Source organism: Schistocerca cancellata, chromosome 1 (assembly GCF_023864275.1).
Source record: "Schistocerca cancellata isolate TAMUIC-IGC-003103 chromosome 1, iqSchCanc2.1, whole genome shotgun sequence".
Lineage (NCBI taxonomy): Eukaryota > Metazoa > Arthropoda > Insecta > Orthoptera > Acrididae > Schistocerca > Schistocerca cancellata.
The window spans coordinates 643,399,244-643,422,992 of record NC_064626.1 but is presented as its reverse complement, the minus strand read 5'-3'; the positions used below and the strand labels follow the sequence as shown (position 1 = coordinate 643,422,992).

General features: G+C 41.0%; 1 protein-coding gene across 1 annotated transcript in view; it reads left to right on the top strand.

Moving 5' to 3' along the window:
* LOC126183362 (EF-hand domain-containing family member B) overlaps positions 1-23,749 on the top strand; it is a 395,037-nt gene that overhangs the window by 362,850 nt on the left and 8,438 nt on the right. The window contains exons 6-8 of the mRNA XM_049925285.1: positions 26-251; positions 454-649; positions 13,230-13,307. Coding sequence (XP_049781242.1) covers positions 26-251; positions 454-649; positions 13,230-13,307 — 500 coding nt within the window. The remainder of the gene's footprint in view (positions 1-25; positions 252-453; positions 650-13,229; positions 13,308-23,749) is intronic.

The window sequence follows — 23,749 nt, the reverse complement described above, 5'->3', positions numbered from 1 at the left end:
TTAGACTGCAGTATTTCTGTTGCAGAAATCATGTGCTTGAAACATGTGTGCCACGAGGCCATATATTTGGCAAAACAGAAGACCGCATTCTTACTTTGGGTGATGTAATGCGGCAGACAGAGCCAAGCCTTGAAAAACAGGAACAAATGGATTACTTTGGCTACATCAATAAAATCCGATTTGTATTAAAACACCGAGACCCAGAATTTCCTTTTCAAGATTTTTATGAGAAACTGAAAAATTGTGATACAGTATGTTTGAACATTTTACAAGTATTATATATAATTTTTAGTGGTGTTTGCATTTAATGCTTTTGTTCATTAAAGTATGTCTTCAGAGGCTCTCCATAATGGGATCTGTAGAACACAATGATCAGATCCAGATTATTTAGTTAGTTCATTAAAAATTTTCTATTTACTTTTTGGTAATCCATTTTGTCATTTTTTTTCACAGCAATTTAAAAATGTTATTCCATTAGAAGAATTGTATCATGCATGCAATCAGTATAGAGTTCCTGTAAATCAACGTTTACTTGAAGGACTTCTGGCACTGACTAGCATTTTAAGTGAAAAGAAGCATGTGTATTACAGAAAATTTTTTGAGCTCATTAATACAAATTTTGCCCTTCCAGAAGTGCCCAAGATATGTGGTAAGTAGTAATACTTTTATATTTAAGCTTCAAAAGCACCTTATAAATTTCCATGTGTGCATAATTATTGAAAATAAAATCAGCTACATAAATAGTAAAGGAAGTAATAGGCTAGTCATCAATTATTTCTTTTTTGTGTGAATTTCATAAATGTATATTAAAATGTTCAATAAAAATAAACTTCTCTCAAAGAAATTTTGTACCACCCTCATGACTTACATAGTTTTGTGATGCAATACTTCCTTTCTTTGAACACAGAAAATCACTGAATACAATCGTCTGTGTACTGAAGGTAAAAATAAACCTGCATTCTCAGTGCAGTTCAGTAGTGAGCTATGCCTCCATCCCAACAGGAAAATATGGACCATGAACATTGACCTATCCATTAAAATGCACAGATGGATCATTTCAAGCTTAAATCATGCACGTGTTGTTCACTTTATGGTAAGAGTGTTTGCTGTCAGGGAATGTCGCCCATTGAACTGGTGTACCCCACCAGTCATGTTATTTGAACATTCATCTGCTGTCAAAAGACACAAAACATTAATAATTTGCCTTACAGTGTTTGCCTGTAGTCAACAATACCTGCTGATAACCACTGCCTACAAGATATGGCTTGTACGTATCCTCTGGTAACATTATTAATGTGAAAAATGCCAAGTTGTTCTATGGGTGCAACCCAGCTTAAACTCTAGGCTCCACTATACACACTATAATGGGCTTTGTAAGTCAATTCCAAGTTCAGTGGAAGGAAATGGTATACTGCCTCTAATAGGGCTGTGCTCAGTAAAGCACTGTGGTGTTCAAACCAACCTCCAGGTTGATGATTACATCTCCCCTTTTTAGGCATCTTGAGGAGAATTCAACAGAACTGCATGCTGCCTTTTTGGAGAAAGTAACAACTACTTTAACATGATCAGTTTGGCCTCTATGCATCCATTATACGCAACAATACAAACCTGCCTCTAAAAATATCACCTAGAATTCCTTTACCTAATCAAATTGTCATAAGAAGTTATAATTAATTATCTCTTGGACACTTGTGCAGCAAACACAGTTTCTAATAACTTCAATCACACCATGTGGTACATTAAAACTAGCTGTATGTGGAGGGTAAAAAATAGAACTATTATATGGTTGTGTGGCTGAGAGCTATTGTTGTCATTCCAATCACAATTGACACCACACTGAAGTTTGTTCTTTTACTGTCTGGTTGATTAAGCAATAATTCACGCCAATTTCAGATTCCATTGATTCCCAAATATTACAGTTTTGGCTGTGATCAATAATTGCTTTTCTTTTTTTCGAAGAAACAAGACAGATCTCTGTTGGATTTATGGCCAAAGACTGAAAATCTCATTTTGACCTTAATCACAACATTCCACAGCCCTAAAAATTGGTTTTCTTATAGCCTGCATACTACATGACACATGGGAATACATCAATGCACAAGTCCCCGAAATGGCGTCAAATCGAAAGACTTGCACCCAGCGAACGGTCTACCCAGCGGGAGGCCCTAGTCACATGACATTTACATTTATTTATGGGAATACATAGTATAACTGGTCACCAGATCATAAAATTTGTAATTATTTATGCATATTTCACAAAACATAATTCTATGTAGTATAATGGGATAATTTTCTTGGTTTGTGAAAGTAGTAAATGTGTTGTGTAAAGCTGATAGTTGAACTCCTTGCATTATCTTCAAGTACTGTAGCATCAATCACTATATCTACTTATGGGTTGAACATTCTCAATACTGCAGGCTAGATCAAATGAAAAACTTGCAGAGGATTGATTATTGGTGCAAGGACTGTTAATCCTGAATATAAATAAAATAAAGTTAATGTATTACGCATAAACAGTCACAAAGATCCATTACAGTTTAAGAACACTATTGACAGTAAATCATCAGGACTGGAATGACCACATACGGTTAGTTGTAGGAAAACCAGATGCCAAGCTGAGATCTACTGGAAGAGGAAATTTAATTCATCCACAAAAACAGTGGCTTACAAGACACTTAACTTGTTCAACCAATTCTTGAGTACTGTTCATCAGTCTGGGATCACTTATCATGACGGATTAATATAAGAGGGGAAATACAATAAAGTAAGATGTGTTTCACCATGGGTCCATTTAGTAGGCATCACAACACTATGGAGATGCTCGACGAACTCCAGTGGCAGACAATATAAGAGGGGTAACATGCATCACGGAAAGATATAGTATTGAAATTATGAGAATTTACGTTTCAGAAAGAGTCAAGCAACATTACTTCTCCCTATTTATGTTTCTTGAAATGGTCATGATGCGAAAACCACAGGAAGAGGGGAAATTATGGTGAGAGCAGAAGTAATACCACACTTGTGGAGTGTAGATGTAGTATATTTTCATTAGTAAACTGGAGATATGGCTTGGTAGCAACTTCTTTCATAAATTACATAGTATTCTAGGGCAGTCTCTCTCTCCAAATATGACAAGAGTCTCAACGAGGCCTCCACAGACCAAGATTATCGTCCCTACCTAACCCAGAAACAGATCTACCTCACCTCATCACCCCAGTCACCTACCACACCTACCATCACCCATATACCCACTGACTGGCTACAATGGAGACCCCCCCCCCCCATGATTCATTACTGCCCACAGGAGGATACACAAATTACATTCTCTTTTTTGTGCCATGAAATGAGAAATAGCCATGCCATCTCTCATGCAGTGGTATTTCACCATCCACCCAACCTGTCTGGCTGCATGAACAGTCACTGTCAAACTGCAGCCTAGAGATAGCTGGACCACACAGCATGTCGCCCAACATGATGTGCTTGACTTCAACAATTGCTTCATGGCCTATGTAGTGTGGATTCTTCCCACCAGCACCAGCTTTTCTGAAATGCATAGGTGGGAAATCTCCCTGCAACTTATCCTTCCACATCTACATCTATACTCCTCAAGTCACCTTACATAGAGTGGTGGGGGGTATTTTGAGTACCACTGTCATTCCTCCCCTTTCCTGTTCCAGTCACTAATGGTGTGGGGGGGAAAATGATTGTTCGTAAGACTCTGTGCAAGCTGGAATCTCTGTTATTTACCTTCATGGTCTTTTTGTAGGAGAAAGCAATATACTGATTGATTCTTCTAGGAATATATATTCTCAGGAACTTTAACAATAAACTCACTGTAATGTAGAACACCCCTGTTACCAGCAGTTAGTTTTATGTGCTCATTCCAATTTAAATCATTCTTTATGCATACTCCTAGATATTTTTTGGATGTCGCTGCATCCAGTGATTGCTCTACAATCATGTAATCATACAATAATGGGTCTTTCTGCCTAATTATGTGCAATACGTTACATTTGTTTATGTTGGGGCTGACTGCCAGCCCCTGCACCAAGTGTTGATCCTCGCGGTGTTGATCCTCTGCAGGTCTTCCTGCATTTCACTACAATTTTCTAGCATTGCAACCCCTCTGTATACAAAAACATGATCTGTGAAAAGCCTCACAGAACTTATGAAGTTACCCACTACGGCATTTATGTATGCTGTCAAAAGTAATTGGTAAGCAGGAAAGAACTAATGTTCAAGTCTGAACACACTTTATTCAACTAAAACACCTTCTTGGCATGCACTAATTTCCAAATGGAAGAACAACAAGAAACCCAACAATTTCTGTGGTGGCAAAAGCCAGGTAAGAGTACCAGACAATGAAAAGAAATAATAACTAATAATAATACACAATTGCAAAGCTACGATGCACCCAACAAGATACAACTTTCTACTGAAGGCTATGCCAAGTGTCTACTAGGCTAGAGCCGGCATAGGTATTGACTGGAGCTGTCCTAGCTATAGGTACACACTGCTGGTCTGACTCTGCTGGCGTGTTTTAACACTGATTCAGCAGAGGGCTACATGAAGTCACATTAGTGTCTGTCACATGGATTTTCACGAAGTAGTGCTGTATTTTTATGCAGAAAATCTGTACTGGTGAGCTCTTGTAGGAAGGTTGGCTGCCCACTTTTCTTGTCTGTTATGCAGGCCCTCTAACTGATAAGGGGCCGCTACAACGTTTCTCCCCCTGGAAAAAAGAATGCACAGCACCACAAATGTCCATAGGAGTAGGAGTGTCCCGGTCAATGTCCATAGGTTCGTGGTTGGCAGGGGCTGGAGGCAGTGACGCAGCAGGGGCCGCTGGCAACAGAGGCAGGCTGAGGCAGAGGCAGAAGTGGAGGTTCCGTCACAGGTGGCCAGCGACAGGCTCTGGCAGCTCCCACGGGGTGTCGTGGTCCACCAGATGGGGGCAGAGCTGGTTGAGGTGCCGGCGGCCAGTGGAACCATTGGGCCACCAGATCGACGCCATCACCCGGCCGCAGAGCTTGGTGATGACAGCAGGCGCCCAGCGTATCTGTGGATAAGAGAATATCTGTGGATAAGAGAAGATCTGTGCCCAGACCTCCCACCCGACGCGGAAGAAGTGTGCCAGAGTGTGGGCGGGAGGGTGAGAAGTCTCAGAAACAAGGACAGATAAGGGAGAGCGGAATGGTCAACTGTGACGTATCTCGGCTGGACTTTTACTGGCATGGTGGCACAGTCTGTAGCCAAATAAAGAAGCATGGCCTCCACCAGTGGATGCTGGCTCAGCAGCTTATCGAGCTGCATCTTGAATGTCTGCACATTTTCTGCCTGGCCGTTTGATGCAGGGTGGAATGGGGTGATATTGACAAGGGAAATCCCATTGGCAGCACAGAATTGCTTAAACTCAAACATAGTAAACTGTGGACAGTTATCCATAACAATCATTTTGGGGAGTCCCTCGACAGCAAAGAGGCGCTGGAGAATTTTGATAGTCTCAGCAGAAGTGTTGTTCATGATGTGGGATACATAAGGGTATACCGACCCGGAGATGATCAGGATGGGCCACTGGGAACCATGAAACAGCACTGCGAAATCCAAGTCGAGACTTTCCCATGGAGCAGCTGCAACTGGCCACGAAAAACACAGGCGCAGGGGTGCTACCTGACGCATTTGGCACGTGGTGCAGACCAACATGAGGGAGGCAATGTCTTTATCCAATCTGCATCAATAAAGGTGTCAGTGGGCCAGCTGTTTAGGGAGGATGACTCCCAAATGGCCAGCACGGAGGAGGCTGAGGACACAGCGGCACCATGAATGTGATATGAATACCCAGGGAATGTTCGAACCACTGTGCAAAAGCATGACGCCACTGCGGAAAAAGAGACTCTGCTGATGATCCCAAAAATGTTGGACTTCCATATCGCAGACGCTGCAACAGCTGGTTGGTGAACCCGCAGCAATTTGGCGGAAGAGAGCTTGCAGTGTCTGATCCTGAGCGGTGGCCTGCCGGACTGCTTCGGCATCCAATGGAAGCATGTCCACAGCTGTGTCCACATTTGGTTTCACATGGAAACAAAGCAAGGGGGAGGAATCAAACTGACGGTCCACTCTGGCAGGCAGCCGGGAAGGGAAATCGGCATGCAAATCAGAGGTGCAATAGACAATATCAAAGTCTAATGTCACCGGGAAGAGCGCCCAATGCTGGAGATGGCATGCTTTCAGAGTTGGCACTGCAGTATCCAGGTGAAACAAAGAAATCAAAGGTTTGCGGTTGGTCTGCAGAGTGAAATGACGACCATACATGAAATCATAGAATTTTGTCAGGGTGAAAACCAGCATCAAAGCTTCCTTTTCAATTTGACTATATTTGGTTTGAGTGTTGATCAATTTTTTTGGATGTGAAAGCCACCGACCTATCAATGCCGTTGACCACTTGCAAGAGGACCACAACCAGGCCATAGTCAAATGCACTGGCGGTGACGATGAGGGGCAGGGAAGGGTTGTAAGTGGTCAGACAAGGTGGGCGGGAGAGAGTCGACTTGAGACTTAAGAAAGCCTGCTCACATGCCGCATCCCAAACACAACGCACACCCTTGCACGATAACCCGGTCAGGGGCATCAAAATCTCTGTGGAATAGGGTATAAAATGCCGATAGTAGTTATTGGACTGAGGATGGATTGCACTTGCTTCACATTGGTGGGAGGAGGCAGGTTTTGAATCACCTCGACACACTCCTTGGAAGCATGTAGGCCGTGGGCATCAATCGTGAATCCAAGATAACTGACCTCATATGCAAAAAAGTCACACGTTTCTTTCCGGCAATACAGATTAGTCTTGGAGAAAACCTGAAACAGCCTATCCAGCTTGTCTGCGAGGTCCACCACAGACGAGCCACCGACAAAGACATTGTCCAGATAATTTGCCACACCAGACACCGGACTTGTGAGGTGTTCCAAATCATGTTGGAGAATGGTGGGGGCACTGGCAATGCCAAACAGAAGGTGGCTGTACTGGAAACGGCCACATGGGGTATTGATGACTAGCATCTGCTGCGATTCATCATCCAACAGCAGCTGCGGTGATGATTTGTGACAAGCCTGTGCATCCACAGGAAGCGTAGCATCTATGTGATGTTTCTGCAAAGCCTGACACAAAATGACAATATGGCCCATCCAGCTGCAAGCCATGCACCTTGCTCGCCAGTGGGGGCACTCTGACCATTGGGAGTCCGGAAACAGTCCGGATATGATGGAAAATGGATGAAAGACTTTCCGTCACGGGACGTACCAACGAACTGATGAGTCTCCCGCTCAGTGCTAGCAACTGGCGAGGCACGAAAACAGCTGGGTCAAGACGCGGCGGTTGTAGCCAGTGAGGCCGTTCAAATGCACGGGTGATCGGCAGACAGATGTTGAGGGACAGGTCCTGTTAACTTCAAAATATCAGCCCAAAGACCCTCGTCTGGTATGTGAAACACCACCATATTGCGAATCAATGAAGAGGCATAAGACTGCTTGCAGGCAACATTAGCGCACCAGAATTTGCAATTATGGGAGAGACCCTGGAGCATCATAATCCATTCCCAATACAACTTACCTGGAGATTTTCGACAAGAAAGAAAGTCTGACGGGTGGAGGTGACGTGTATTTGTGCGTCAAAGTACTCAAAAAGGCAGTGGGGGCACTCTGACCATTGGGAGTCCGGAAACAGTCCGGATATGATGGAAAATGAGAGATTGTGAGGGGGCTGCTCAGGGTACAATTCTTGAATTAAATGATAAACCTATGGACTGACTGACTGGCATAAATTGACCATGGTTCAACACACCTATTGGAAGCCAGAAACATTGGTGGAGCCATGGGCAAATTATTCAATTTACCCGCAATGGAATCAACTCTGTGCGCTACTTCTTGCAACACTGGGAGTGAGAACGATGTTCTGACATTGTGAGTGCTCCTTGAATGTGCTGTAGAGTTTCCATCAAGGACTGAAGAAATTCCTCTGAGGAGGACATTTTGACCAAAAATTAAAGTTTTATCCTTGTTGCCAATTACTGCAGTGTTCTGTGGTCAGCATGAAAGAACTAACAATCAAATCTGCACACATTTTATTTAACCAAAATGCCTTCTTGGCATGCACTAATTTCCAAATGCAAGAACAATAAGAAACCCAACAATTTCTGTGGTGGCAAAAGCATACAAGTGTACAAGACAATGAAAGGAAATAATAACTAAAATACTACGCTACACAATTACAAAGTGGCGTTACGCCCAACAAGATACAACTTTCTACTGAAGCGAGTGTCTGCTAGGTTAGAGCCGGCATAGATATTGACCAGAGCTGTCCTAGCTGTACGTACACACTGCCAGTCTGACTCTGCTAGTGTGCTTATAACACTGATTCGGCGGAGTGCTACATGTAGTCACATTAGTTACAATTGGTGGATCTCTGTCACTTTGCTTTTCACGAAGTAGTGCCATGTTTATCCAGAGTGTCTGTTGATGTTTACATCCAATGGCGAACTCTTGAAGGGGGGGTCGGCAACACACCTTGCTTAAGTGCGGGCCCTCTAATTGATAAGGTGCCGCTACGACAGTAATGGTAGCGTAACACTCTCGTAAGGTATGCTCAAAGTTACTTTTGTGTCTGAAAGTTTTCCACTGAGAATGACATGCTATGTTCAGTTTGCTACAAATTCTTCTGTGCAATTACATAGCTGTCCTGATATTTGGTACACTCATATGTTGTTCATTAGGTGCACTGCGGAGGTGCATCAAATGCCCTCTAGAAACCAAGGAACACAGTATCGACGTGGGCACCACTACCTATTGCTTTTTGGGTTTCATGAACAAACAAAGCGAGCTATGTTTCACATGACTGTTGTTTTTGAAACCCATGTTGATTGCTGGAGTCTCCAGGAATGTAATAATGTTGTTGTTGTGGTCTTCAGTCCAGAGACTGGTATGATGCAGCTCTCCATGCTATTCTATCCTGTGGAAGCTTCTTCAGCTCTGGGTAACTACTGCAACCTACATCTTCTGAATCTGCTAAGTGTATTCATCTCTTGGTCTCTCTCTATGATTTTTACCCTCCATGATGCCCTGCAATACTAAATTCCCTTGACGCCTCAGAACATGTCCTACCAACTGATCCCTTCTTCTAGTCAAGTTGTGCCACAAATTCCTCTTCTCCCCAATTCTGTTCAGTACCTCCTCATTAGTTACATGATCTACCTATCTGATCTTCAGCATTCTTCTGTAGCACCACATTTTGAAAGCTTCCATTCTCTTCTTACCTAAATTATTTATTATCCATGTTTCACTTGCGTACATGACTACACTCCATACAAATACTTTCAGGAAAGACTTCCTGACACTTAATTCTATACTCGATGTTAACAAATTTCTCTCCTTCAAAAACACTTTCCTTGCCATTCCCAGTCTACATTTTATATCCTCTCTACTTCGACCATCATCCGTTATTTAGCTTCCCAAATAGCAAAACTCATTTACCACCTTAAGTATCTCATTTCGTAATCTAATTCCCTGATTTAATTAGACAACATTCCATTATGCTCATTTTGCTTTTGCTGATATTCATCATATATCCTCCTTTCAAAACACTGTCCACTCCGTTCAACTGCTCTCCAGGTCCTTTGCTGTCTCTGACAGAATTACAATGTCATCAGCAAACCTCAAAGATTTTATTTCTTCTCCATGAATTTTAATTGTTACTCCAAATTTTTCTTTTGTTTCATTTACTACTTTCTCAATACACAGATTGAATAACACTGGGAATAGGCTACGACACTGTCTCACTCCCTTCCCAACCACTCCTTCCTTTTCTTGCCCTCCACTCTTATAATTGCCATCTGGTTTCTGTACAAGTTGTAAATAGCCTTTCACTCCCCGTATTTTACCCCTGCCGCCTTCAGAATTTGAAAGAGAGTATTCCAGTCAACATCGTCAAAAGTTTTCTCTACGCCTACAAATGCTAGAAACACAGGTATTCCTTTCCTTAATCCATCTTCTACGATAATTTGTAGGGTCAGAATCGCCTCACATGTTCCAACATTTCTACGGAATCCAAATTGATCTTCCCTGAGGTCAGCTTCTACCGGTTTTTCCATTCATCTGTAAAGAATTCATGTTAGTATGTTGCAGCTGTGATTTATTAAACTGACAGTTCAGTAATTTTCACACCTGTCAGCACCTGCTTTCTTTGGGATTGCAATTAGTAAACTCTTCTTGAAGTCTGATGGTATTTCACCTGTCTCGTACATCTCGCTCAACAAATGGTACACTTTTGTCAGGGCTGGCTATCAGTAGTTCTAATGGAATGTTGCCTACTCTTAAGGCCTTGTTTCGACTTAGGTGTTTCTGTGCTTTGCAAATTCTTCACACAGTATCATATTCTCCCATTTTATCTTCATCTACATCCTCTTGCATTTCCATAATGCTGCCCTCAAGTACATCACCCTTGTATAGGGCCTCTATATACGCCTTCCACCTTTCTGCATTCCCTTCTTTGCTTAGACCTGGTTTTCCGTCTGAGCTCTTGATGTTCATAGAAGTTGTTCTCTTTTCTTCAGAGGTCCCTTTAATTTTCCTGTAAGCAGTATCTATCTTACCCCTAGTGATATATGCCTCTACATCCTGTAGCCATCCCTGCTTAGCCATTTTGCACTTCCCGTCGATCTCATTTTTGAGATGTTTGTATTCCTTTTTGCCTACTTCATTTATTACATTTTTATATTTTCTCCTTTCATCAATTAAATTCAATATCTCTTCTGTTACCCACGGATTTCTACTAGCCCTCATCTCTTTACCTACTTGATCCTCTGCTGCCTTCACTATTTCATCAAAATGGTTCAAATGGCTCTGAGCACTATGGGACTTAACATCTGAGGTCATCAGTCCCCTAAAACTTAGAACTACTTAAACCTAACTAACATAAGGACATCACACACATCCATGTCCGAGGCAAGATTCAAACCTGTGACCGTAGCAGTCTCGCGGTTCCAGACTGATGCGCCTAGAACCGCTTGGCCACTATTTCATCTCTTAAAGCTACTGTATCTCTTTCCCCTGTTCTTGTCAATCATTCCCTAATGCTCTCTCTGAAACTCTCTACAACCTCTGGTTCTTCAGTTTATCCAGGTCCCATCTCCTTAAATTCCCACCTTTTTGCAGTTTCTTCATTTTTACTCTACAGTTCACAACCAATAGATTGTGGTCAGATTCCACATTTACCCCTGGAAATGTCTTACAATTTAAAACCTTGATCCTAAATCTCTGTCTTACAATTATATAATCTATCTGAAACTTTCCAGTGTCTCCAGGCCTCTTCCAAGTATACAGCCTTCTTTCATGATTCTTAAATCAAGTGTTAGCTATGATTAAGTTATTCTCTGTGCAAAATTCTACAAGGCAGCTTCCTCTTTCATTCCTTATCCCAGTTCCAGATTCACCTACTACTTTCCCTTCTCTTCCTTTTCCTACTATCGAATTCCAGTCCCCCCCATGACTATTACATTTTTGTCTCCTTTCACTTTTTGAATAATTTCTTTTATCTCATCACACATTTCTTCAATCTCTTCGTCATCTGCAGAGCTAGATGGCATATAAACTTGTACTACTGTGGTAGGCCTGGGCTTCATCTCTATCTTGGTTACAATAATGTGTTCACTATTCTGTAGTAGCTTACCCGCACTCCTTATTTTTTTATACATTATTTAGCCTGCTCCTGCAGTACTGCTATTTGATTTTGTATTTATAACCCTGTATTCATCTGATCAGAAGTCTTGTTCCTCCTGCCACCGAACTTCACTAATTCCCACTATATCTAACTTTAGCCTATCCATTTCCCATTTTAAATTTTCTAACCTACCTACCTGATTAAGGGAACTGACATTCCACACTCCGATCGGATCCATAGAATGCCAGGTTTGTTTCTCCTGATAACGACGTCCTCCCGAGTAGTCCCCTGCCCGGAGATCCGAATGGAGGACTGTTTTACCTCCAGAATATTTTACCGAATATTGACACATCATCATTTAACCATACAGTAAAGATGCATGCCCTTGGGAAAAATTACGGCTGTAGTTTCCCCTTGCTTTCAGCTGTTTGCAGTACCAGCACAGCAAGGCCATTTCGGTTAATGTAACAAGGCCAGATCAGTCAGTCATCCAGACTGTCATAGTATGCGAGCTGACATTGGTTTGCTGTAGAATTTTCGAACATGTTTTAATGTCATAATATGCAAGCATAAAACATGTTCAAAAATTCTACAACAGGCCAATGTCAGAGATACATGTCTAGAGTTTTGTGTGTGTGTGTGTGTGTGTTAGAAGTTCTTTCTTGAAAACCTGCATTTTTCTCCAGTCATCCTCGAGGTCTCAACTTTCAGTTGTTTCTGTTCTCAACCTGTCTCCTTCGCCTTCCTTGTTCCAACTGTAGCCTCTCACACATGACTCCTATCCCCCAGTGCACTTTCAGTCATTTTCTCTTGTCTGCTTCTCATTGTTCCCTTTTTACCCCCTAGGCACAGCCCTCCAATCCTGCACTTAGCAACAAGGTCACCCATATGAGGCAATAAGGGTGTCCCCCCCCCCCCCCCCCCCCCCTCCAGCTCTCAAGGAAAGGAAAAAAAATATAGTGATTTAAAAATCAGTATTACACAGGAGTTTAACAGGGACAGAACTGGAATTTTTGTGGAGTATTCATCTTCCAAAATATTAAAAATACTCCATACGCCCAGGTCTTGGCCCTACTACAATCTATCTAAGGGCACTCTCGCTTAGCAGCCTAGCACCATCCTGTCACCATCGTGTCCCTGCACAATCCCACAAGCAATGCTACAGCATCAGTGTGCCTGTATGCCATTCCACACATCCTCTATATGGTGGGTAGCAGTCTACTCCATTTCATATTGTTGTAATCTTCTAGAATGTAGAAATGCAAAAAAGCTTCATGTCTAATTATACATGCACAAAAGAAGGTATCTTCATATTTACATATCAGAATTATTGTTCCATTATATTACATGCGTATAGTGGTACTGAAAAGGATTGTAAGATCAAAAGGTTTGTTGAAGGAACAGTTTTTTTTTTCTTCGTTTGCGCAATTCAAAAATTGCATTATTAACGTCAATTGAAGTAACATGAAAAATTATAGTGCCTTCTTTTTAAATGAAATATATCAAAAACATATTATTTCAGATATTCCACTGGAACAACAGTTATATGAAACCACATATGCTAGTGCAGCTGCTGACTTGAAAAGAATTCACACTGCAGGTAAGAGAAAGTTTAGACTATTCCAGTTGATTACATGTGGTATTATAGACACCAAAGCATAATACTGTAATAATTATTACTTTGAAATAAGATGTCTTTTGTCAAATACCATAGTCTTTAATTTACTCTCAGACTGGTTGCTGCTATTTAGATATTTTTTTATGCTATTGAGCCATACTGGTGAATACCTTACCCCTCCCTCTCCTCTGTACCACATTAAGGCTGAGTGATGGATAATGCAGATAATTTCACCTAGCATTATATTTAGAAATGAAACTGCTGTTTTCGCGCTGTGATTGACTGTTGACAATATATTACATTAGGGAGTGAATATATTGTGAGGCAATTATTAGTATGCCCATCTGTTTAAAGAGCTGTCCATAAGAGGTTCTATAGTGGACACAACACATTAGTCTTATTACACACTTTTAGGCAACTAACAGTTTTTACTTAATGACAAGTTAGCCAGAATAGGATGCCATGCCATAAGACATTAAGAATGAATACAGTTAAGCAACTTTTTGTCATTTTCATCTCCAATATCTCATATTATCCAATAAGCAGAATTTGCAGAACTTAGACATTTAATATCTGTACACATGACTTTCAATTCAGGTTGTTACCAACATATTCATCTACGTCTTTAGACCATACTGTTTCATTTATTCCCCCATGTATTATTTCTAATTACGTTGTCAGGCCCTGCACAGTATTGAATTGCATGTACTGTGTTTTATCTAAACTCAATGACAATAAATTTACAGAGCGCTAGTTATCAATTTTCAAAAACATGTTATTTCCATTTTTAGGTTTTAAAGTTATGTCATCAGACTCCATTATAATACTTGCATCATCGGCAAAGAGAACTTTTTCTGCTTCTTGGATATACAACAGAACATCATTTATATTATAATGACCCTCCCTTGGCCACAAGAAAAATTATCAAGTATTCCTGATAAGAGCAAAAAGAACAAAAAGACAGGCAGCCTCGAAACTTTCTGCTGCAACATTAATTTTAACTACTGTTTCCCAATCTTACCAGGTCGTCTTTCCTTCTTAGTATTAAACGATTTAAATAAATCTGTCCTTTGATGTTACTTTTTAAATTGAAAATTGAAATTGACTTTTCATAAAAAATAATGTAATTAGTGCTGTGGATCTTAATTACTGTCTTCTTGGCTGAAAAAGAGTACATTATTAATTTTTCAGTAATGTGTGGCTTCTCCAGAGCGCAGTCGAGTACACTCAAGGTTAAAGTTCTTCTTAGCGCCAGTGTAAGAAACAGCTTTTCAAGATATGTGTCGTAATGTAGCTCTGAAAAATTGTTGACGCTGTAATTGAAGAGCAAGTAAGACAGATACAATTCTGAGCAACTATGATTCTGTTGGTAGGGCAAGTTCCACAAATTTTCACTTTTCACAAAATAGAATCTGTTCATTCCTAAAGACCATGATATTAAACAGGGATCACACAGTACTACCTAGCATTCAAAATCCTAAGTCTTCTGATTGCTTGCACTTTGTATCGTAATTACTAGGATAAGAAAGATAATATTCACTTCAAAAATGAGAAAAATTTTATCTCTTAAGAGAACAATTATTACTTCATAATAAAGGTGGGAATTTAAGGAGATGGAACCTGGATAAACTGACTAAACCAGAGGTTGTACAGAGTTTCAGGGAGAGCATAAGGGAACAATAGACAGGAATGGGGGAAAGAAATACAGTAGAAGAAGAAGAATGGATAGCTCTGAGGAATGAAGTAGTGAACGCAGAAGAGGATCAAGTAGGTAAAAAGACGAGGGCTAGTAGAAATCCTTGGGTAACAGAAGAAATATTGAATTTAATTGATGAAAGGAGAAAATATAAAAATGCAGTAAATGAAGTAGGCAAAAAGGAATACAAACGTCTCAAAAACGAGATTGACAGGAAGTGCAAAATGGCTAAGCAGGGATGGCTAAAGGACAAATGTAAGGATGTAGAGGCTTATCTCACTAGGGGTAAGATAGATACTGCCTACAGGAAAATTAAAGAGACCTTTGGAGAAAAGAGAACCACTTGTATGAATATCAAGAGCTCAGATGGAAACCCAGTCCTAACCAAAGAAGGGAAAGCAGAAAGGTGGAAGGAGTATATAGAGGGTCTATACAAGGGCGATGTACTTGAGGACAATATTATAGAAATGGAAGAGGAGATAGATGAAGATGAAATGGGAGATACGATACTGCAAGAAGAGTTTGACAGAGCACTGAAAGACCTGAGTCGAAACAAGGCCCCGGGAGTAGACAACATTCCATTAGAGCTACTGATGGCCTTGGGAGAGCCAGTCCTGACAAAACTCTACCATCTTGTAAGCAAGATGAATTAGACAGTCGAAATACCCTCAGACTTCAAGAAGAATATAATAATTCCAATCCCAAAGAAAGCAGGTGTTGACAGATGTGAAAATTACCGAACTATCAGTTTAATAAGTCACAGCTGCAAAATACTAACGCAAATTCTTTACAGACGACTGGAAAAACTGGTAGAAGCCGACCTCGGGGAAGATCAGTTTGGATTCCGTAGAAATATTGGAACACGTGAGGCAGTACTGACCTTACGACTTATCTTAGAAGAAAGATTTAAGGAAAGGCAAACCTACATTTCTAGCATTTGTAGACTTAGAGAAAGCTTTTGACAATGTTGACTGGAATACTCCCTTTCAAATTCTAAAGGTGGCAGGGGAAAAATACAGGGAGTGAAAGGTTATTTACAATTTGTACAGAAACCAGATGGCAGTTATAAGAGTCGAGAGGCATGAAAGGGAAGCAGTGGTTGGGAAGGGAGTGAGACAGGGTTGTAGCCTCTCCCCGATGTTATTCAATCTGTATATTGAACAAGCAGTAAAGGAAACAAAAGAAAAATTCGGAGTAGGTATTAAAATCCATGGAGAAGAAATAAAAACTTTGAGGTTCGCCGATGACATTGTAATTCTGTCAGAGACAGCAAAGGACTTGGAAGAGCAGTTGAAAGGAATGGACAGTGTCTTGAAAGGAGGATATAAGATGAACATAAACAAAAGCAAAACGAGGATAATGGAATGTAGTCGAATTAAGTCGGGTGATGCTGAGGGAATTAGATTAGGAAATGAGACACTGAAAGTAGTAAAGGAGTTTTGCTATTTGGGGAGCAAAATAACTGATGATGGTCGAAGTAGAGAGGATATAAAATGTAGACTGGCAATGGCAAGGAAAGCGTTTCTGAAGAAGAGAAATTTGTTAACATCGAGTATAGATTTAAGTGTCGGGAAGTCATTTCTGAAAGTATTTGTATGGAGTGCAGCCATGTATGGAAGTGAAACATGGACGATAAATAGTTTGGACAGGAAGAGAATAGAAGCTTTCGAAATGTGGTGCTACAGAAGAATGCTGAAGATTAGATGGGTAGATCATATAACTAATGAGGAGGTATTGAATAAAATTGGGGAGAAGAGGAGTTTGTGGCACAACTTAACGATAAGAAGGGACTGGTTGGTAAGATATGTTCTGAGGCATCAAGGGATCACAAATTTAGCATTGGAGGGCAGTGTGGAGGGTAAAAATCGTAGAGGGAGACCAAGAGATGAATACACTAAGCAGATTCAGAAGGATGTAGGTTGCAGTAGGTACTGGGAGATGAAGAAACTTGCACAGGATAGGGTAGCATGGAGAGCTTCATCAAACCAGTCTCAGGACTGAAGACCACAACAACAACAACAACAACAACAACAACAAGAACGTTCTTCTCAGTGCTCAACTATAACAGTATATATTCATCTTCTTACAAGAGCATATACTGACAAAAATTAATATTTTCTTATATCTCGCAGCAATGGCAGCTGTCATCTCTTTTTTTAACAATAGAAGTACAACTTCTTTGAAATATGTCCTTCCGTAGTCAAGTCTAACTCAGGAGGGAAAAAAAAAAAAACATTGGGAAAGTCATGGAATATACAAGTGTGTTAAAAATCATGGAACGCTAAAAAGCCAATGATGTTATTTACAATGCTGCGCTCTCGCAGGTGAAAGCGATAATGCAGGTTATGAAGTGATACTATAATATACACAGGGAATTCAGAAAGTAAGTTATATGGGTGTCTCAGGAGATAGATATCCTATATCCAGGATATAACAGGAATGATCATTTAAAGCAAAAATGTCTAGTAAACTTGGGTTCTAAAACGCATAATTTAAGAGCTATGAGCACTACTTCATCTTAGATACTGTGAACCAAATTTCTTCTGTTGCAAGCTCTTTGCTTTCCATATTTTGGGACGTCTTATGGGCCAAAATAAGAAGAAAAAGTCATGTAAAAATGGGCTGTAAAATCGATATCTTAAGAGTTATGAGCACTTGTTCAGTGAAGAGATGTGTTTAACAGAGAAGATGAACAAGTGCTCACAGCTCTTACGGCACGCACTTTATAGCTCATGATTACTGGATTTTTTTTTCCTTATTTTTCTCCATACTACCGCTTCTCAAAATATGGAAAGCAAAGAGCTTGCAGTAGAAGAGGTTCCTTTCACAGTATTAAAGATGAAGAAATGCTGACAGCTCATAAGTTATGCATTTTAGAGGCCACGTTTACTAAGACTTTCCTGCTTAGAATGAACGTTCCTGTTATATCCCTGAATACTGACAATTTTTCCTGGGACAATCTGTATGTTGTCACATCCTAACACCATTGCACAAAGAGTGGCACATTTTCATAAGCATGTACATGTTCTGATTACCTGCAAACACAGTTTAGCTGTGGTATGGATAACAGGTGCGTCATAGTGTGTGTTTGACATGGGACAGCAACTGGGAAACCTACTCTAAAAGCTGAACTACATGGGACAATACAATTCTTGTGGGCAAAACATCTAAATGGCACACTGATTTATGGTGAAATTCTGGTCGCATATGGCTTAAATGTAATGTCATATCCAGCGTTGTGAAATGGAGCCCACAATTTGATCAAAGTCATACAGACATGGGTGATGTTGATCGGGAAGCCCAGATCTTGAATCATACGATCTCCTCCTTTTTGGCAAGCTGAAAGAGCATCGGGGAAAGAGAGTTTCTGATGATGAGGATCTTCACATAGCAGTTCTCAAATGGTTCTGTGATCAAGAAGTGGATATCTGTTGTTAAGGAACCAAACAGTTGGTAGAACCTTTTGACTATTGTTTACAGAAACTTGTGACTACGCTGAGAATAATGTCATCTATCTGAGTCATTTGAAGTGTATTTCAGAAGTTGATAAAATTTATTTGACCTGCCATAAGGACGTGTCACTTACTTTTTGAAGTTCCCTCTTATAACAAGAACAAGAGCAGACTCAATATTGATCCCTGTGGTATACATATAGTGACTATTTCCCATTCTGAAAATGCTGTTTCATCATGCACGCACCCCGAGTTTCTTAAATCAACATTCAGCACCCTTCTAGTTAGGATGAAAACTAGTTACCATCAAGACCTCTGACTGTGTAACATTTGAGCTGCTTGTTAAAATTACTGTGGACTAAATGCTTTTGACAGGTTACAGAAAATAGCAGTTGGCAATATTTTGTAATTTAAATTGAGTGTAATCATATTTGTGAACTGAAAAAATAGTGTGTTCTGTGGAGACATCATTTGTAAATCTAAATTGAGAATGGCTATGTATCTTATTTTAAAAGAACTGTGTTATGGTTCTCAATATTCATCTTATTACCTTTCCTGTAAAGGGGTCTGACAACAGCATAAATCATTCTCTGACATTTAAAACTTTCCCATCGTATAGATTGTTTCACAAAATTTTGGACGAACTGCTGGATGTCAATAACTTCCTGCTATGACATTTTGGTGCAGATATTTCAAGCCATCTTCAAACGTGTACCAACGAAAATACACTGAGCTCCCCTCTTTAAAACTGCACTGGCATATGTGCATCGTACCCAGTTATCACTGTACATGCATTGCTACAGCACATGTGCATCTCATGCAAGTTTGGGCACTACTGTGAGTGCACTCTGTGACAAAAGCCCATCTCATCGACATCAGACTGCATTCACACGGTAAACTGCAGAATGATGCTGGCTACGCAGATCATGAAGTTTATCTATAACAAGATTCCATGCATTATCTAACTGAAAACCACTGTCTCGATTGATGCGGTCCTCAGACAGTTGTTTTTCCACTGGTTCATTGATAACAGAGCTTGAAGAGTTTGTAAGTATGAGGCGCAATTTTTGTTTAATTGTATTTCACCGAACGGTCCAGTACAAATACAGCATTATGCAATAGTGGATTTGCTCACTTGGTGTTCCACGATGCCCTCTGAAACAGTGTGCGTTGCTTGACCTATATATGACATGCCACACTTACACGGAATCTTATAAACACCTGCCTTGTGAAGCTCTAGCTCATTAATTTCAGCAGGTGCGGAGTGCTACAAACATATACAAGGCATAAGAGAATGAGGCTTTCAAGACAGCAAACCAACTGCCCTGTACTGAAAATGGTTCCATGAAAATAGGCAGAGTACTCAGAAAACGTAAGATTACATTGATCTTTCATTCTCTATCAAAAATCTCAGCACTTCTGGGTTCAGTCAAAGATGACTTAGAGCTGTACAAGACAGATTCCATGTGAGTATGGCAAATTGTATAAAGGGCAAATGATAAACACTTTTCAGGAGTGCATCACTGAACACCAAAGCATACTCGCCTCCTCCAAGCTAGCAAATCTACTGTCACAGAACACTACACATTTCTACTGGTTATTTGATGAAATAAAGACACAAAAATTTTGAACTTTCAAACCTTCTGAACACTATTATCAATGAACCATTGAAACAGAACTGTCTGAGGACCTTATCAGTCAGGATGACAGTTTCCAGTTACATGATGTATGGAATCCTGATATAGGAAAACTTGGTGTTCTGCAATTTCACCATGTGAAAACAATCAATCTGATACCAGAAAGCTGAGCTTTCATCACGGAGAACGCTCACAGCAGTGCACAGACATACAGCATATGTGCATGTGCTCTAGCAGTACATGCATAGTGACAACTGAGCATACCACATATGCAGTTTTAAACAGGGGAGCTCAGTGTACTTTCATCAGTACACACCTGAAGATGACCTGAAGGCTGTGCAGTGAAATATAGTGGCAGCAATGATCCTGTATTTTACCTGAAATTTGATGTTAAATTTTGCAGTCTGTCTGAAAACACTTCCTACAATAGTGATGTGTTGCACATGTGAATAAAAAAAATGCATTTATATACAGAGCACAGTTTTAGTACTTGTGATATAGTCAACTCATTAAGAGTTTTTAATTTTGAGGAAGTTAACTACACTCTTAATTTCTTGTAGAGCTTGGAGTCGTCATAATTCAACTTTATGTGTGAAAAAATGCTTCTTACATGTATTTTATTGCTTTATTCCATGGACTATCTGTACTAATCTTCTGAGTTAACTCAGTGTAGTGATTATTTAATATACTGGCTTTGATAATAGAGGCCTCACATTTTTAACTGATTTCCTGCTTTCTCTTTTTAACTACTGCCCATACAGATTTCTTTTAACTTAATGAATCATTGATTCGAGATTCTACATACAGATCTTTTCAATTTTTAATCACTTTCCTTAAGGCAGCATAGTATTTCTCACAATATGAAATCAGTACTACTTCTATATTTGCCCTAACTTTTTCAAACAATTTCCTTTTCTTCACAAAATATTTTGATTCAATTCATAAACCATGTTTTTCTGATATATTATTAGTAATGTACTTCATTGTTTTATTGGGAAAGCAGCTATTAAAGATTGATGGAAAACCATCTATAAATAAATTAAATTTGGAATTCACATTTGACCCATTCTATAAAAACCTCCAGTTTGGCAAAGAGTTCTCGGGCTTCCAGCCGGGTGGCGGTGTCTTCAAACTGCGACGTTTCGACGAGTGACATACTCGTCATCTTCTGGTGAATGCGGATGCCGGTCCCTTTATACCTGCGGCGTGCCCCCCCACCACCTGGCCGCAGGAGGCTGGATCCAGAGGAGCCAGCGGGTGGGGTGGAGGGGGAAGCGGGTGCACCATTCGTGTCTCCGTCAGAGCATTCCGGTCGCGTCTGGTGAGCTGGACGGTTCTTGGTGCGTTCCTGGCATATTGCGGCTAATGCTGGATTCCAAGCCACGCTCAGTTTATAACCTTCGTCCCTGTTCACAAGATTCTCATTGATCCGTATTTCTATTGATTCTTTAATGATGCTGTCCCAATAGCTCCCGGCTCGGCACAGCACCCTGGTGTTCTCGAAATCAAAGGTGTGGTTTTCTTTGATGCTATGTTCTGCTATAGCAGATTTCTCTATCTGCCCAAGTCGGACATGCCTGGTGTGTTCCTCTCACCTTTTCGAGATGCAGCACTGCGTTTGTCCAATGTACTGTACACCACATTCGAAGGCAATGCTGTATATACCAGGTGTGTTGAGTTTGAGTGGGTCTTTAGCTGAGCCCAGCAGCTCTTTCGTCTTCGGCGGTGGTCGGAAGACGGTGTTTATGTTTGATTTTCTCAGTAGCCTCCCGATTTTGGCTGATTTGGCCCCAAATATGGAAGAAAGGTGAGTCTCTTGTTAACTTCCTCTTCATGAAATTTGTCAGCCTGTCTCCTCTTGAAGGCCCTACCAATCTGTGTTTCACTGTACCCATTTTTCCGAAATAACTCTCTTAGGTGGTGTAATTCGTCTGAGAGGCTTTCTTTGTCACAAATGATACATGCCCTATGTACCAAGGTGGTCAGTACTGACTGGCATTGCGCCGGATGGTGGCAGCTGGTTGCATGGAGGTACAGGTCTGTGTGCGTCTTCTTTCTGTATACTGAATGGCCCAGCGTGCCATCCGCTTTCTTCCTGATCAGTATGTCCAGGAATGGAATACAGCCGTTCTCTTCTACTTCCATCGTGAAGGTGATATTCTCATGTATGCCGTTTAGGTGGTCCATAAACTCCTCCAGTGCCTGCCTGCCATGCTGCCAAATAACGAAAGTGTCATCAAGTGTCAGCAGTTTGTTCATAATGCTCTCCATTGCACTTGAAGTAGGTGATCGTAAGTGCTTATTCAAAGAGCTTCACTGTTTCAGGCTTGAAGTGCTGATTAAGGAGTGTCAAGGCGTCTTGTACAGGTACTTTCGTGAACAAGGAGGTGACGTCAAAGCTCACGAGTAGGACATCTCTCTGTGTTCAGATGTCCTTCAGTATTCTTACAAAATCGGTGGAGTTTTTGACGTGATGACTGCAGTGTCCCGCCAGTGGTTTTAATAGTGTCGCCAGGTATTTGGCCATTCCATAACTGTGCGAGTTGATAGTGTCCAGAATCGGCAGTAGAGAGGTATTTAGGAAAAACGGGTACAGTGATACACAGATTGGTAGGGCCTTCAAGAGGAGACAGGCTGACAAATTTCAGGAAGAGGAAGTTAACAAGAGACTCACCTTTCTTCCATATTTGGGGCCAAATCAGCCAAAATCGGGAGGCTACTGAGAAAATCAAACATAAATACTGTCTTCCGACCACCGCCGAAGACGAAAGAGATGCTGGGCTCAGCTAAAGACCCACTCAAACTCAACACACCTGGTATATACAGCATTGCCTGCGAATGTGGTGTACAGTACATTGGACAAACGCCGCACTGCATCTTGAAAAGGTGTGAGGAACACACCAGGTATGTCCGACTTGGACAGATAGAGAAATCTGCATCAAAGAAAACCACACCTTTGATTTCGAGAACACCAGGGTGCTGTGCCGAGCCGGGAGCTATTGGGACAACGTCATTAAAGAATCAATAGAAATACGGGTCCACGAGAATCTTGTGAACAGGGACGAAGGTTATAAACTGAGCGCGGCTTGGAATCCAGCATTAGCCGCAATACGCCAGGAACGCACCAAGAACCGTCCAGCTCACGAGACGCGACCGGAATGCTCTGACGGAGACACGAACGGTGCACCTACTTCCCCCTCCACCCCGCCCACCGGCTCATCTGGATTCAGCCTCCTGCGGCCAGGTGGTGGGGGGCACGCCGCAGGTATAAAGGGACCAGCAACCGCAAAGTCTCGGCACTTTGCCAGAAGATGACGAGTATGTCACTTGTCGAAACATCGCAGTTTGAAGACACTGCCACCTGGCTGGAAGCCCGAGAACTCTTCGCCAGCTGTATACACCGGGAAAGCATACATTCACAAACCTCCAGTATGTTTCCTGTACGACTGCCTTGATCATTTCTGCTGTCTATTCAGTAAGTCCTCTAGGTGTTGTCCCTGATACCACTTCATTGAAATCAGATAACTTGATAAATATTAACTACAGAAAATTTCATTTTAATCTTCCAGAAAATTAATATTAAAATCTCCACAGGTTATCATTTGTTTTCTAAGAGATGTAATGAAGACTCACATTTTT